Source organism: Temnothorax curvispinosus, unplaced genomic scaffold (assembly GCF_003070985.1).
Source record: "Temnothorax curvispinosus isolate PA1 unplaced genomic scaffold, ASM307098v1 QBEX01000793.1, whole genome shotgun sequence".
NCBI lineage: Eukaryota > Metazoa > Arthropoda > Insecta > Hymenoptera > Formicidae > Temnothorax > Temnothorax curvispinosus.
This window is the reverse complement of record NW_020210573.1, coordinates 1-14,963: the sequence shown is the minus strand read 5'-3', so window position 1 is coordinate 14,963 and position 14,963 is coordinate 1. Positions and strand designations below refer to the sequence as shown.

At 37.4% G+C, this 14,963-nt stretch overlaps 2 protein-coding genes across 4 annotated transcripts; one reads left to right on the top strand and one right to left on the bottom strand.

Moving 5' to 3' along the window:
- Positions 1 to 756: 756 nt before the first annotated feature.
- LOC112458254 (40S ribosomal protein S3a) lies at positions 757 to 4,203 on the top strand. The gene is made up of 5 exons (XM_025021796.1): positions 757 to 866; positions 2,576 to 2,679; positions 2,898 to 3,220; positions 3,712 to 3,873; positions 3,994 to 4,203. The coding sequence occupies exons 1-5, from the start codon at positions 805 to 807 to the stop codon at positions 4,144 to 4,146; spliced, it is 804 nt and encodes a 267-aa protein (XP_024877564.1). The 5' UTR covers positions 757 to 804; the 3' UTR covers positions 4,147 to 4,203.
- Positions 4,189 to 12,897, bottom strand: LOC112458237 (putative fatty acyl-CoA reductase CG5065). Of its 3 annotated transcripts, none has more exons than XM_025021749.1 (9): positions 12,649 to 12,897; positions 10,418 to 10,674; positions 7,331 to 7,494; positions 6,619 to 6,754; positions 6,342 to 6,541; positions 5,209 to 5,461; positions 4,941 to 5,131; positions 4,600 to 4,857; positions 4,189 to 4,520 (listed from the first exon to the last, which is right to left on the bottom strand). In XM_025021749.1, exons 2-9 carry the CDS (start codon positions 10,634 to 10,636, stop codon positions 4,382 to 4,384), a joined length of 1,560 nt encoding a protein of 519 aa, XP_024877517.1. In that variant the 5' UTR covers positions 10,637 to 10,674; positions 12,649 to 12,897; the 3' UTR covers positions 4,189 to 4,381. The 3 variants fall into 3 exon arrangements, with proteins under 3 accessions (XP_024877517.1, XP_024877526.1, XP_024877537.1); XM_025021758.1 differs by lacking the exon at positions 12,649 to 12,897 and adding an exon at positions 10,780 to 10,918; XM_025021769.1 differs by lacking the exons at positions 10,418 to 10,674; positions 12,649 to 12,897 and adding an exon at positions 9,743 to 9,940.
- Positions 12,898 to 14,963: the final 2,066 nt, after the last annotated feature.

The window sequence follows — 14,963 nt, the reverse complement described above, 5'->3', positions numbered from 1 at the left end:
TATTCTATTTTTTTTACAACAAAATACTTGTAATATTTCTAAGTTACCTGGTTGTATTTTTAAACTTTCGTGTCATGTTGATAATAATAATAATATGTTGTGTCTTTTATATACAAAAGTTTTCTTGCGTAAAAGAAGCTCCAAAACTTTTTGGTGCTTCTTTTACTGTTTCTTTTTTTTTTATGATTATGGTAAGAATATTTCCACGCGTGCACAATTGTACAGCGTTTTAATGGTATTTTTTATCCTGTTAGTATATCGATTTATTATCATCTTTATAATTTAATATTTAAATTGTGATATAAATATATATATTTTCCCAGTATATAGGTAGAACAGCAAGTTATAATAAAGTCAAAATGATGTCAAAATGATTTTTGGTCATTTTACCATTTTGACGTTAGTCATGCGATCATGTATATTAGATAGCACTAGGCTTATTTAAAGGGCGCATTCAGACCGATAAAGCAGCTAGCCTGCTCTTCGCTGATAGCATCACGTCGACGACACCTGTGATTTCTCGTTGCATATATTTTTCAGTGATCCAGTTAAAATTGCAATTTACGTGGCTCAAATTATTGGCTGCCTTGCACGTGCGAGAGTCAGCACAAATTGGCGCCGATAGAAAACAAAAACACCTCTTTCCAGTTTCTACTCGGGTAGTAACTTCCGCTTTCGGCGCTCAGCGCCGCGAGCCGCGCCGCCGCACTCGGCCAACCGTAGTCCACTCACTACTGTCCAAGTTTCCGCTTCGGGAGCGTTTCTTTTCGCCTGGAACAGCCCAACAGCCTGGAACGCGGGATCATGGCGGTGGGCAAGAATAAAGGTCTCTCGAAAGGAGGAAAGAAGGGAGTGAAGAAGAAGATGTAAGTAAGGAATATTGCGTCTCGCGTGTAACTGGCTGTTTCGCGTTAGCGATGGATCTCTCGTCGGTTCATCGTTTCGCGTGATGCCTTTGGTTATGTCGGATCCCTCGTGTGCCCGGTGCATATGTGTGGTCACGGAATAACGCCACATCGCTGCATTATCCGGCCTCCTTTGAACGCGGTACAATAATATGATTATCGATCGCATCTCTCGCGTACCTCGACTACTGTCACGTGCATTAAAAATTAATTGCTCTAAATCGACTGACGCGTGCGATTCGCGATTACGCGAAATGAGATCCTAACCTAATTAACCTGGTGTATCAATCATGTTGGAAATAAAGGAAATGTATTCGAGCTAATTAAATGGAGAAACTTTTAATTTAAATTGAACATAATATACAGCTTTATTAAGAAAATATGAAAAAGAATCTACAAGATTATAGCTATATATGTAGTGGATTGAATGGGGTGAAATGTGAGCTATATAACCTGGTTGATGAAGGTTCTCCTGCAGGGAGAAGATTAATCCGCATAATTTTCGACTTATTTGAGTTTACCACTGCAGACACTTATACATACATAACACAATTCGGGAAGAAATAGTACAAGCAACAAAAATGCAGTGAACTATATACCTGTACCTTAGAGAGGTAAAGGATCGTATCTCCAGTTTTTATCAAAATGGAGTTAATACATTTTTCATTATAATAAATTGTATAATGGTAAAGCGTCTATTATTACTAGTTCCTAAAATACAATGTTTAGAGAAAGTCGTATTGAAAATTTGTATAATGCCCAATTTTTAAACAAGGTACAGTGTGTTATTGGCAGTTGCACTATTAAACATGCCAGTTAAAATGGAAATACGATTCTTTACCTACAAATATACATATATAGATATATGCTATATTGGAAAACCAGGTTAATTAAGGATCACTTCTGTCTCTATTTAGCGATTTTTGAATAGTTAATGGTTCTTTATTGTTCTCGAAGAGTACAGCAATAGAAAAGGACAAGTTGGTTATAAATGTCTTTCTCTTTTATTCCATTTTCTTCTAGAGTAGAATTCACATTCTAGTATACTTAGTATATTATAGTTCACTGCTCACGCAGTATAATATGTTATAGTTTATACCGTATAGTACATTATAGTTCATACAGTATATATTATAGCTCACAAAAGAGTTAGAGGCCAAGAATTACAGATCAGGATGTAAAAATTGTGCCAAGAAACTAGTAGAAATTGATTGGAGACACGTGACCCAAACCTTTGAAAAAGAAAAAGAAGACGCTTCAGTTCTCGCTAAGTGGGGAGGCACTTAAAGAAAGAACAATCATTCCTCGATATAGTTGCGGATATGAATCCAAAGACATTTAATATTTCAATGTAGATCATGTGATGAGAAAAGAAGAAAATTTAACATACAATTAGATGTAACAGGATCGAGTTATATTGTTCGTGGCAGCAGTTAAAAAAAAGAAAGATTCTTAGAGTTATAGATTCTTAGTTATTTACAAGTTTATCAGAGAACTGGGAGGATTATATAAAAGGAGACATAAAGTTAACAAATTAAAGTGTAGATGTGTTAAAAAAAAATACTTTATTGGATAGGAAATGTTACAATATTTAAAAAAGATAAAATAACAGATTCTCACCATTAATATATTGTACCTTACATTTTGTCACACAAGTGCTATTATTTCAGCGTGGATCCCTTCACTCGCAAGGACTGGTACGATGTCAAAGCACCGTCCATGTTTGCCAACCGACAGGTTGGAAAAACCTTAGTTAATAGAACCCAAGGAACAAGTAAGATTTCTTTTCTTCTTAATTAAAGTTTCTTATTCAAAGCTGAATATCTTTTTAGCTAAATTATGTGTTGCACATAGCTCGTTTCATGTTTCTAGCAACATTGACTAGCGACAGCATAAACAGGAAGTTTAATGTTTGTCACTGACCATCGTTATGTCTGTGAACATGTTACAAAGTATTTATTTCTGTTACAAAGTATTTATCTCATTTCGCAGAGATCGCTTCCGAGGGGCTAAAGTTCCGTGTCTTTGAAGTATCTCTAGCGGATTTACAAAGCGATCAGGATGCAGAGAGGTCCTTCAGAAAATTCAGATTGATCGCTGAGGATGTGCAAGGTCGTAATGTACTGACCAATTTCCACGGAATGGACTTGACAACAGATAAACTTCGATCAATGGTGAAAAAATGGCAAACTTTGATCGAAGCCAACGTGGACGTGAAGACTACCGATGGCTACCTGCTTCGAGTGTTCTGCATCGGCTTCACGAATAAAGATCAGCTGAGCACGAGGAAGACGTGTTACGCCCAGCACGCTCAGGTCCGTATTCCATTGAATTGTTTGTTGTGCATTACACGCAACTCCGTTATCCATTTTAATCTTCTCAATGGTTGAGTGGCAAGAGAGATTGCGTAGATTAATGCAGTCGCTTACCACACTACTTTCATTTTTAGTAAGTAGTGATATAGGAACATGCTACATATACATATATATACTATATTATAACATATTATATAGATTGCTTGTTGTTTAATTATGAACATTTACAAATATTGAAAGGATATTTTTTTTTACTGTCTGAGGTATATTTATATATATAGCCCTTTAAGTAAAATAAAAAATTTTAAGTTATTCGATTTAACTAGACAAAAATATTTCTGAAACAATTGCATTTTAATGACACAATTTACATAATATTAATTTTTTCTTTATTTATGTTTGGCTAGATATCTTTAGTTATGTTTGGCTAGATATTTTTCATTGTTTTTTTGTTTAATTTCTTATTTTATAATACATGGCTTATAATTTAGGTTAAAAAAATCAGGCAGAAGATGGTTGAAACCATTACAGAGGACGTTACTAAAACTGATTTGAAAGGTGTAGTTAGTAAACTGCTTCCGGATGCAACTGCTAAGGACATCGAGAAGGCCTCGCAAGGCATATATCCTCTGCACGATGTTTACATTCGTAAGGTGAGTAACAATATAATGTATACATAATTGGAGACAAATGATTGTTTAATACTGGTATTTTTACTAACTTAATAGAACGTTAAGAGTGTCAGTAAACAATAGAATGTAATTTTATTTCAGGTGAAAGTATTGAAAAAACCGCGTTTCGAACTCAGCAAATTGTTGGAGTTGCACGGAGATGGGGGCGGTAACAAGAGCGAGGAGGCCGGCGAAAGTGGTTCCAAAATAGATAGACCGGAAGGTTACGAACCACCTGTACAAGAGTCTGTTTAAGGATGGGTGTTTTAAATCTTTCATAAAAATAAAAGCCAGACGATTGTGTAAATAACACTTTTATTTACATGTTTTTTTTATCCGTATCTAGTGCATATTATAGGTTGTAGCGTGCACTACAAGGTACCGCTATATACTTAACCCCCATCGCGTCCTTGAGATTAAATTGTAGAACGATCGATAATTGGATCGAATTAGACAAGCTTTGCGCGATGAAAATCCTAATTTGATTAAATTACAAATTATTAATTAATTTTGTAACGTACGTCACGCCGGTTGTGAGTAAAGTTCTAAAACTTTCACTCCAGGATGCTAGCAGATAGATGATGAGCAGGAAGAAAAGTATCTTTGTTATTACATCCACCCAGTACATACTGCGACAAAGAAAAGACATTAGATTGATTTTCATAGAGAAACGCGCATTTTTTTCCCTTCGGCGATTCTCAAACTTACACTCTCAAATGTCGACGAGCGGCCGGCAGTGTTTCTGGAAGTTCTTTTAAGATGTAAATTCTGGCAGCTCGAATGCAATCCTCGAAGTACGCATCTATGTCCAAGTCCTCGCCGTGCACTTGATAGTTTTTATATTCCGTGCTGTTGAGCTTTGCCCTTATATCATCGACATACGTGTTTTCGAAGTCCCACTGATTATTGGCGTAATATTCGAAAACTTCAAATCCCTTATTTATACGGCGTTGTACATGGCACATGCTGTAATACAAATGAAATGAACAAGCGTGTGTAAATGCACTTTGCGTATCGATCTGAAGCCTATGGTCTTGCCGGTGACTTACATCGGTTTATACCCTGCCAGAAAGAGGAGCGCGTCGATGATGTAGGCCGGAATCATGTGGAAGAGTAATATACAAATGTTGTGGATAAATCGCGATTTCTTCAAACTACCACCTGGATACCAGACGACTCCGTTCAGAGGTATCTTTTCCGTTATCTTTCGGCCGCGTGTTATTATTTCCGCCCAGGTAACCTGTGAGCAAGGGTGAAAATATCTTTTTGATGCTGTTAAAAGATACGTACACCAGGCACCTATTATTTTCTATCTACCTTGAACTCATTACTACTCGTCATATTATAAACACGTTTCTCGTGATCCTTGAAATAAATAAAATTCCACGTGGTAAGGAGAATACCATTGACGGCGATATCGACAGGCAGATAATCGGCGTAGCCGTTTTCGTTGCAATACATTGTCCTGATCACTCCCTTCCCAGCACCGATCAGAAGACCGGTCGGCCCGTTGATATTGTCTGTCCAACCGGGTATCGGCTCCTTCCAGATGGGAATAACTACGCTCGGCCTAACGGATGATGAAATTAATAATAATAATAATTTATTAACTTTAGCTTGCCAAGAGGTGGACTACAATATTTACTTAACGCATTCATACCATCCATGCAACCATCGTACTTAATACTACCTATTCTTTCTTACTCTAATAGTCTCTTTCTCTTTTTATTATTTCCTCAACATGTTCCCTTTTACACTATCCAGTTAATCATTCCATATTCTATCCAATCTCAGGCAGCCAAGTCTGTTAAAAGCATATCTCCAAGTATCTGCTGAATTTTGTGTCAGCAGAAAGACTACAGATTTGATGCCGATATATCACGTGATGTCGGCAGAACGCCAACAGAAGTATAACAGAATCTGCTAACATAATCAGCGAGCAGATTAGTGGCAGAAATCGAGCAGATTCTACTGGAATCGTTCAGTTTCTGCTGCCAATCTGCTGTCTGATTATGAGCAGGCTCTGCTGGCATAACAAGCTGAATGCGGACGCAGTTGATGTCAGTCTGCTGATATGCCTGATCAAATTTGTTACCAATCTGCCGAGATACTACTATCATTTTGCTTAATATTTCTTTCTTATTTCTACCTTAATCTATAGCCGGTATTCACAGCCGAATCTTATTTCGAGACCGTCTTAAGTAATGTCTTTAAAATGCTAATACAGCTCTGTTGTGACTGGTTTATGACAAAATTATACTTAAGATGATCTTAAATATAAGATCCGACTATGAATACCGGCTTATAAACCAATCCTTGGTACTAACACATTCCTCTATACGTAGTGACTAATGTAATCCCTTTCTTGATGGACGATGAAATTGTGTAATGAAAGCATTTAACGATCTAGTAACTACGAATTAATTTGGACGAGACGCTCTCGTCGATACCTCAAAATTATCGATGGAATATGCTGCATAGATTCTTCGACGATGCTCTCTGATAAGGCCTTTGTGAAAGCGTACGTATTAGGCAATTTTCCCAGAATCTTGTCTGTCATAGCTTCGACCACGTCATCGTCCATCCATTCGACGCATTTGATCACTTGATGAGGATCCGCGGGCGGGGGATATGTTCTCTCGCCCAAAACCTGTCGGGGGCCGTTCTTTATTTAGTATTTTCTCTGAACATTCAGACATGCAAATGCCCATCAGAAATTATACTGACTTTTTCTTCGAGATGGCAATAGGCTGTGCTGATATGAACGAACAGAATTAAATGCTTCATTTCTTTGGCCAGCTCTACCATCTGCTTCGTGCCACGTGTATTTAGCAGTACCGCTCTCTTTAACAGCTCATCGAATCTGTAAAAAGATTAATAACCGAGCAAATAAGAAGTTCATTAGTCATCGAGAGAATCGTATTCACAGGTCATATATATATATATATATATATATGACCAGATATATATATATATATATACATATATATATCTGGTTGATCTAACTATTGTATAAAGCAAACGAATAACAAGATTACGTAGATCTTTCAAAAATAGATCTTGAAGTAGAACGTCAGCGGAAATAAAAGGAAATCTAACTAATAGAATGAGATGGCAGGTTGGACTGTAGAAACTCTATCGAGCTGGATTTATCGTTTCGTAACCATTTACATGACATATTCCATTTAAATGATTACGAAATGACAGATTCGGTTTTCACCGTCAGATTATAATATTTGCTAGAACCGAGTAATGCAAATCTCTCCGCGATGCTCGAATCTGTTGGCAAGCTATTTCGCTAACATTTTGCTTATTGACAGATTGCATTTTTATTAAAAAACGATGCTTTAAACGTTTAAATCTATAGTGTCTCCGAATCTCGCTAAAAATACTTGAGCATCAGATTAGAGGCAGCGTATCCCTTTTCGTTATCGATTACCTGACAGTAGCTGCTCCGTGAATCACGATGGTAACGTTCTCAATAAGCATCTTCCTGTCTTCCGGGGACAATCCAAGTCCCAGCATTGACACATCACCGCTAATGGCCGTTACCGTTTTTTCAAGCGCCGACAGTCCTCTTTGAGTCTTCACTTTCTCGAAGAGCTGTAATTTTTATTTCAAATAAATCGTTCATTACTTGCCAATATGGAGGGGGCGGAGGTCACATATAATATTACGAGGGTCACACAATTGTATTATTATACAAGAGCGAAGGTAAGAGTGAAGTAATTGCAGTCCGACCAAGGAATTATAAAAACATCCTAGAGGACGTGAGTCATAAACACTGTTAACGTCATTGTTATATCACTACTATATAGATCTATATCATTATTATCCTTTATCCTTAGATGTAGTATGCCGTTGTATAACGCAATGGATTCGCAATCTTGATCCTTGAATATTTTTTTCGATTATGTTACAAGCAATCGATTAATATGTAATGAGATTGTCCTTGGTATAAAAAAGATAAAAACAAAATCTGTATATATATGATTTTTTATTATATATCAGATCATTATCGTGTGACATATGCATACTACGTGGTTTTTAATGTCACGTAATTTTTTTACACGATGTATCTCGTACAGAGACGTAAAATTTATTGGTCAATATTGCGCAATGTTTTATTGTAAATTGTTGTAAAAAATATGACTCTGCATTTTTTTTATATTAATCGATTAAACTGTGCTTAGAAGTATTAAAATAATAATAAAAAGTAGATATAAGTATTAAGATAATTGATAAGGGTAATTTTTCTTGCAAGCCTTTTTTGTACATAATTTTGACTTTATTTCGAAACGTACAATACATAAACTGAAGGTAAACAAAAATTTTGCCTAAACGCACTTTCTGCTTATTTTTCATTTTTTCGTGATTTTGGCACTTTTTGACAGGGTGTGTCAGCTGGAGGATTGCTACCCTCAGGTTCAGCAATTTTTTTTGTATTTAGAGCCTACTATCCTCTTTAAAATGAGATCTTAACAAAGTTGATGTGTTGATTTTTATGGAAGATATGATTTTTAAAGTAGGTAAGACGTATGTGTCCCACTGATCAAATTAAAGGATTAATTTATTTTAGAATAAAGTATGGGATGTCTCGTGAGATACTAATTTTTCGATGATTCCATTTTAATACTTTTATATATGCACAGGAATCAGAGGAATTTAAGTTATGTAAAGCAAAGTATTACGGTATGTATATTATATTCACAATATTTTTTATTGTGCTCAACTTATTGGCGAACTTTGAGCTCGCGCTTTGAAAAAGCGCTTGAAAAGAAGTCTTGTTATATGTACATTAATTACCTTAACTGGTTGTGACGTGACGCGTGCGTATGTGTATGTAGGATGTCTTATAATTCGCGACTATACTGCGTACGTACCGCTGTTCCTTAATCAAAAGCGAATCGGAAAGTCTCGAACCATTTTTTTCCCTTTTATCTCTCGCTTAGCGAGGGGGATGTCATAAAATAAAATCCATCCCTCAATTAGCACTGTTCTTTAACGAGCATGTATTTAAATTCTAGATTTACACCCCAAGCAATATATTATATAATTAATAAGTCAAATAATCGGCGCGCAGTTTATTAAGTTGGAATATATATGTATATTATATACATTTGTAATTCGTTCTGTAACTATTAATTTCTTTGCTTGCGCACCACGTATCGCGCTTGACGCTGTTTATTAACTTGTTGATGTGATTAATAATCATCTCGTATTACGTTGACATATATTGGTGACACGTTTGTCGATGTTTTATATTAATAATATGATAATCGCGAATGCATAGCGTGATCCTATACACTTTGTGCATAATTGAAAGTTATGCATTATCTAATCAATTTGCCACGGTAATTGTGTCGTGCGATACTGTCATAAGTGGATTATTCAATAGATCCAGCAGTGGAGTTTCGAAAAAAAAGAAAGGGAAAAAAACAATATAGAGCGTTGCCGTTAGTCAAATGAAATATATTAGTAATGAAGTATAGTCGTAATGAATTGTAGTTGTAATGAAGTATAGTCGATCGCGCTCGCGTCGCCGATTGAAGCTAATTGTAAGCTAACGAGACGCGCGGATGAATTGAATTAAGTTAAAGATTTTCGCAACAATCGTTTTCTCCCGAGGTGAAACAGGTACAAGCAGGAAAATTGTATATGTAATTCTAATGACGCCTAATTTGTCGGAATTTTATCATGCACGTACGCGCGCGCGGGCGCTCACGCGCGTACGTAAGGCTTGTTTACGGTATTGCGTTAAAATTCGAAAGACGTGACATAACGTGCGCCGCGAAACGTGCAATCCGCACTTTCACCGAGATCGGCAAAAGCGCGATACTATAATAATCACCATATCTCTTCCCTCGCTTGTTCGACGGAGAGGGCCTTGACCCGGTTTTCTTTCGTCACATAGATGGCTCGGCTGTTATGACGACGGTGGCGGTGGCTGATGGTCCGGTTTACTACACTTTCACTGGTGAACTTTATTTCCAAAGCGAAGAAATATCCAAAGCGCGCGTGAGCGCGAGAGGAAACGCGCGTTTTACAAGCCTCTCAGCTGCACCACGCGCCATCGTCGTAAGGCAACAATGATGCAACCAGCGACGCAATAGCAAAGTCATAGTCACGCACTTTCTCTTTTTGGTGCTGCCTCATGGGAGAGACAGAGATAGAGAGAGACCCCAAGGTGGAACGTGAAATTTTTCCGGGTACCCGGACGAGGCAAGATATATGGCGATGATATCACGTACGTATATATATCCGTGTACTTGCCGTACAATTAGTCGGTCAGATTACTAATTGTAATTTTTTTTTTACGCGGTATTTTGCGGTATTTTTTTTAGAAAGTATCAACCAGGTTTCCTTTCGAAAGCAAAACGGGGTCGAAACTTACCGGAGAACTAAAAATATTTCGTCCAACCGATGCTCCGGATCCTAATTGTGATTCTTTTTAACGCGGTATTTCGCGATATTTCTTTTAGAAAGTATCAAGGTTTCGAAAGCAAGAAACGGGGCCGAAACTTACCGGAGAACTAAATATTTCGTCCAGCCGATGCTTCGGATCCTTGCCCTTCTTCGTTCTGATGAGCATGTAAATGTGCGCAATGTCGGGCAGGCACCGCAGGAGCTTCTCGATCAACACTTTTCCCAAGAATCCCGTCCCACCGGTCACCAGTATTTTCTGACCGGCAAGAGTCTCGGCTATCCTGTCCGGCGCTACGTCATCCGTTTTGCTCTGCTCCATTCTCGCGGCCGAGAAGAACGATCCTTTCGAAGACTTCCCTACGATATATATATAGAAAGCTCAAGTGCGAATGATCGTAATAATTGAGAGACGCGCGATTGTTGGCGAGTGCAGTTGGGTGAAAGATAGATGATTATATTTACTTTTCTTTTTACGGAACGGAAAGCTATCTAGAGCGTATTGCGCAATGCATAATTAACACGTATAGCGGCCGTATACGAACGACAGACGCGCGCTCGTTTTGCTATACAGGGTAATTAGGTATTGCGCGACTGCACACAATTCAAGTTGGGAGAAGTTATCGAGTAGTTATCGAAAGTGAATCGCATTATGCATTTTCGCAACTGGTTTCTGCGCCGCATTGAATATTTATGGCCTGGCAAATGAACAATAGTAACCTCCATGACAAGTAGCAGAAATAATAGAGGAGGGTCTTTTTCCGGGCGATATTAAATGATAATGTATTCATATATTGTACGCAAAGTTTACTTCGCGAAGAGGCGAGCCTGCGTTTATCGAACTGCGAATTTTCTATTAGGAAGAGGATCGAGTTGACGATAAACTCAAAATTATATTATAGAAATAACAAAAATAGGTAAATATATTTTTTTAACGATTTTGATAGAAGAAAAGAAATGCGTTCAGTATTATATATTACTCCGAAAAATAAAACGTCTAATTTTCTCTTGCAATTAATTTATTTTGCTTTATTGCTCGTCTCGAATATTTTCAAAAAGTAGAACCCTTGTCGAGAAATTATTAGACGTTTCGTTTAAATAGATGTATCTGCAACGTAAAAATATCGCAGAAACATTTCCATCAAGTAGCCAATACAGCTTTTTTACAGAAACAATTTTTATCGACGCGGATCAATTAAGAAATACCAGCTACATAAGAATTACTGCTCAAATGCGCAAAAAATATCAGAATTGGATCAACAAGGTAGTATCAGGAAATCTTATTCTATTAAAAACATGAGAATTTTAATTAAAGATATAATATCTTTAATTAGAGAAATTTAATTCAATAATCTTTAATTAAAAAATAATAATTCGGAATACTATGTATTTTTTAGTAAATTAAACATAATGGTTGGCTCCAATTAAAGACATCAGGATATTTTTGTAAATTACCTATGAAAAATCAGCATAAAAATATCGACAATAATAACATTGGTGAAAAAATAAAATAAAAATAATAATTCGATTATTTTTGAAATCACATTTTTATCGAAAGTACTTATATGACTTAAACTTATTGTATATGACGTATATTGTATATGACTTAAACTATTACGTAGAACTAGAATATCGATCAGTCGCGTCTTCTCGCAACATATATAAAAGTTGTATAATTATTTGACTTCTTCTATAGCTTTGTGTCATAAATAGTGTACACGCTGCGAGCGACGTACTATGTACACAATGCATCGTAACTATATACGTAATCTGTTTCCGAGTAATATGGATATTTCTTTTTCAATCTTACGCACGTAGCATTGAAGCGTCGATATGTTCTTGAACGTGTATCTGGACGTAACATTTATTTATAAAGAATGCGCAAATTTCATTTAACATAGGCATCGTAAACACACACGACCCGCGTTTATTTTTACTCGAATCTTAACGTGAAAGCGCACGTGATCTCATTTAGAAAGTATGAGAAAAGTGATTTCCCGGTCGTTATTAAGCAGCTCAAATGTCGTTATCGCGACTGCTGTTTACAGCGTTAATTAACAACGGAATGTTATGCTGCTCGCGTGCCCCGCAGAAATAACTCGAGGGGAAATAGTCCCCTCGACTCCGCGCGGCTCGTTCACGAATTCGGCAAACTTTTACACGCGCGCCGCGTTAACGCCGTTAAGTCCCGGTCTACAATAGGTGTTTTAAGCCCTAAGCCTTAAGAAATTGTTCAATCACAGTTGAATTTGAGGAGAATAATTGACTGTGATTGGTTACAATAGGGTTTAAACACCTATTGTAGACGGGCACTAATACTTAATTGATCCTTACCGTTAACGTTTCTCCAAATTGTATACGCACGTCAGCGGCCGTAAGCTTTTACACGCACTCACCCGCGATCGAGGAGATCCAGAGAGAGAGAGAGAGAGAGAGAGAGAGAGAGACTCAGCCGAGTCGGCCGAGTTGAGGCGTACGTTAACAAATCGGATCGAAGACCCCGTGGATTATATCGTGCGCTGTATCGTGCTCGCTGCACTCACCGCGAGAAGAAACGGTCGGCGGACGAATGCGACGCGAGTGGACGCGAGTCCGCGGCTGGAACTGTTTCAGCCGTGTGCTCGGCCTCGGATTCGGCGGCCATGCTCGCTCGGGGTGGTGCGAACCGGTCGTCATAGACCGGGAAAGTACCACGCTGATCCAACTTGATGTTTTCGCATTTATTTTCATAGCGAATCGCGCACACGCACACGCACACGCACGCCCGCGCGCCCGACACGCACACGCGGTTTTATCCGTAGACCCGACAATCTTGCGCAACGCGCACGTATGCGAATATCGCGCGCAAAGGGCATTCTCGGCTGTACAGCCTTACAAACAGGATGTCGTTTATTTCCAAGTGCGTCCTCGAAAAGGATTAAAAAAAAAAAGACCGACTAGCGCCGGTTTGTCGATCCAGTTTAATTATCGCAGCCCGCGAGCGAGGTCGTGATATCAACGCTCCAGCGAGCGGCAGCTGCGCGGATTCTCCGACGTTGTCCGGCGCGACGAAGAACAAGAGGATGAATCTCGCGGCTGATCTCGCTTTCATTCTTGTACTTTTCGACCTGTTCCACGTTGCGCGCATTCTCTCTCATGGCACGGGATTACGAAAGATACAGAGTTATGCTATGGTACAGTCTCTTTTTATGCGCGAGAGAAAGAAGAAAAAGGCGTTTCCTGACGGTTTTTGGACCCAAAAGCAGATCAATATCGTACGATCTCGCGTATCACGGTAAAGTGTTATCGCGTGAAAAGGCTTAGAGGCCCTTTGTGTCAAGGTGACTCTCACGCGCACTTGACCCAATTTATTTTTATGATTTTGACTTTGGCCATGATATGCGTTTTGGAGAACAAGAAAAATAGGAACTTTCGACACTTTTGCCAAGAACTTTCGATAAATATTGCAGCAAATATTGATAACCTTGATGTTCAACAAAAAATTACTTTTTTTCGAGTACAAGAATGAGAATAATTTTTTTTCGTAATTTTTTATACTCTGAATGCAATTCAGTTTTCACCAAATTCTTCTATCACGTCATAATTTTCAGAAATTTACAATTATAAAGCTGCAAAAAGAATTTTAACGTATTTTGACTTAGAGTTAGTTCGTATAGAGTTTATTGTGACTTATTGTATAGGCTATCAAGAATCTATATCAAATTTTTAAATTATGTTATTCAAACATGAAGGTTTTTCAGATCGTTAAAATCTGATGTCAAAGTTGATAAATTTAACTTAAATTTTATGAAAAACTTCTATATATGAATTACCTATTCCAAAAATTTAAACATTTTTAAAAATTTTGGTTTCGTCATTTTTAATTTAACAATTTTTACATCAGATTAGTATTCAACGATCTGAAAACTCCTTAAATGTGAATAATATAATTGAACCATATTTGGTAGATCCTTAATGGCATATGTAAGGCACAATATTCACGCAAAAAACGGATCGTATATCAATCATAAATATTCTTTTAATCGACACAGCAAATTTCTTTGAAGGGCTGAACATAGAGATGTGCGAACTGTTCATATCATGTTAATAAGTAAGTCAGTCATGTTAATAGGTTTATTTAGAGAGTGCATTCAGTATAATTACAACTACTCACTAAACGATTAATTGTAAGCAGAGCTGACCATAAAAAGTTTATTTTTAATTTTTTATATACCCTGTGACTCTATCAAATTGCAAGCAAAAATTTGAATATACGTAAAAAATAGTAAGCTATAAGTGTATTGATAATAAAATAAACTAAATTATTTAGGATTGTATTTAGGATCGAAAAAATTATGGGAAACGATTATTCTCGTTCTCGTGTATTTTCTTGTTGAACAGTGTAATCAATGGAACAGATCTCAACAGGTTCTTTGGAACCGCATGCTCCAATTTGCGCACGTGAGAAAGAGGGAGATCGCGAGAAACGTGTTCCAAATATTGTAACGGGCGAGCACCCGGAATAACAGATTGAATTTCGTCGAGCGCGAGAAATAGTGCCACGAGTTGAAGGCTTTCCTCAAGTTATGTCACCGCATAACGCAGAACCAATATCTCCTTCTCTTTCTTTTCTTCTCTCTTTTTCTCTCACTCTCTTATCTTTTTCTTTC

What these genes read in the sequence shown, in the direction of transcription:
- LOC112458254 (XM_025021796.1), top strand. Translation starts at nt 805, where the DNA reads ATGGCGGTGGGCAAGAATAAAGGTCTCTCGAAAGGAGGAAAGAAGGGA. An exon ending in AAGGGAGTGAAGAAGAAGAT is followed by an intron (nt 867 to 2,575) that starts GTAAGTAAGGAA and finishes CTATTATTTCAG; the next exon opens with CGTGGATCCCTTCACTCGCA. An exon ending in GTTACGCCCAGCACGCTCAG is followed by an intron (nt 3,221 to 3,711) that starts GTCCGTATTCCA and finishes CTTATAATTTAG; the next exon opens with GTTAAAAAAATCAGGCAGAA.
- LOC112458237 (XM_025021749.1), bottom strand. Translation starts at nt 10,636, where the DNA reads ATGGAGCAGAGCAAAACGGATGACGTAGCGCCGGACAGGATAGCCGAG. An exon ending in CGAGTAGTAATGAGTTCAAG is followed by an intron (nt 5,132 to 5,208) that starts GTAGATAGAAAA and finishes CCTTGCTCACAG; the next exon opens with GTTACCTGGGCGGAAATAAT. An exon ending in CTGGCAGGGTATAAACCGAT is followed by an intron (nt 4,858 to 4,940) that starts GTAAGTCACCGG and finishes TTTGTATTACAG; the next exon opens with CATGTGCCATGTACAACGCC.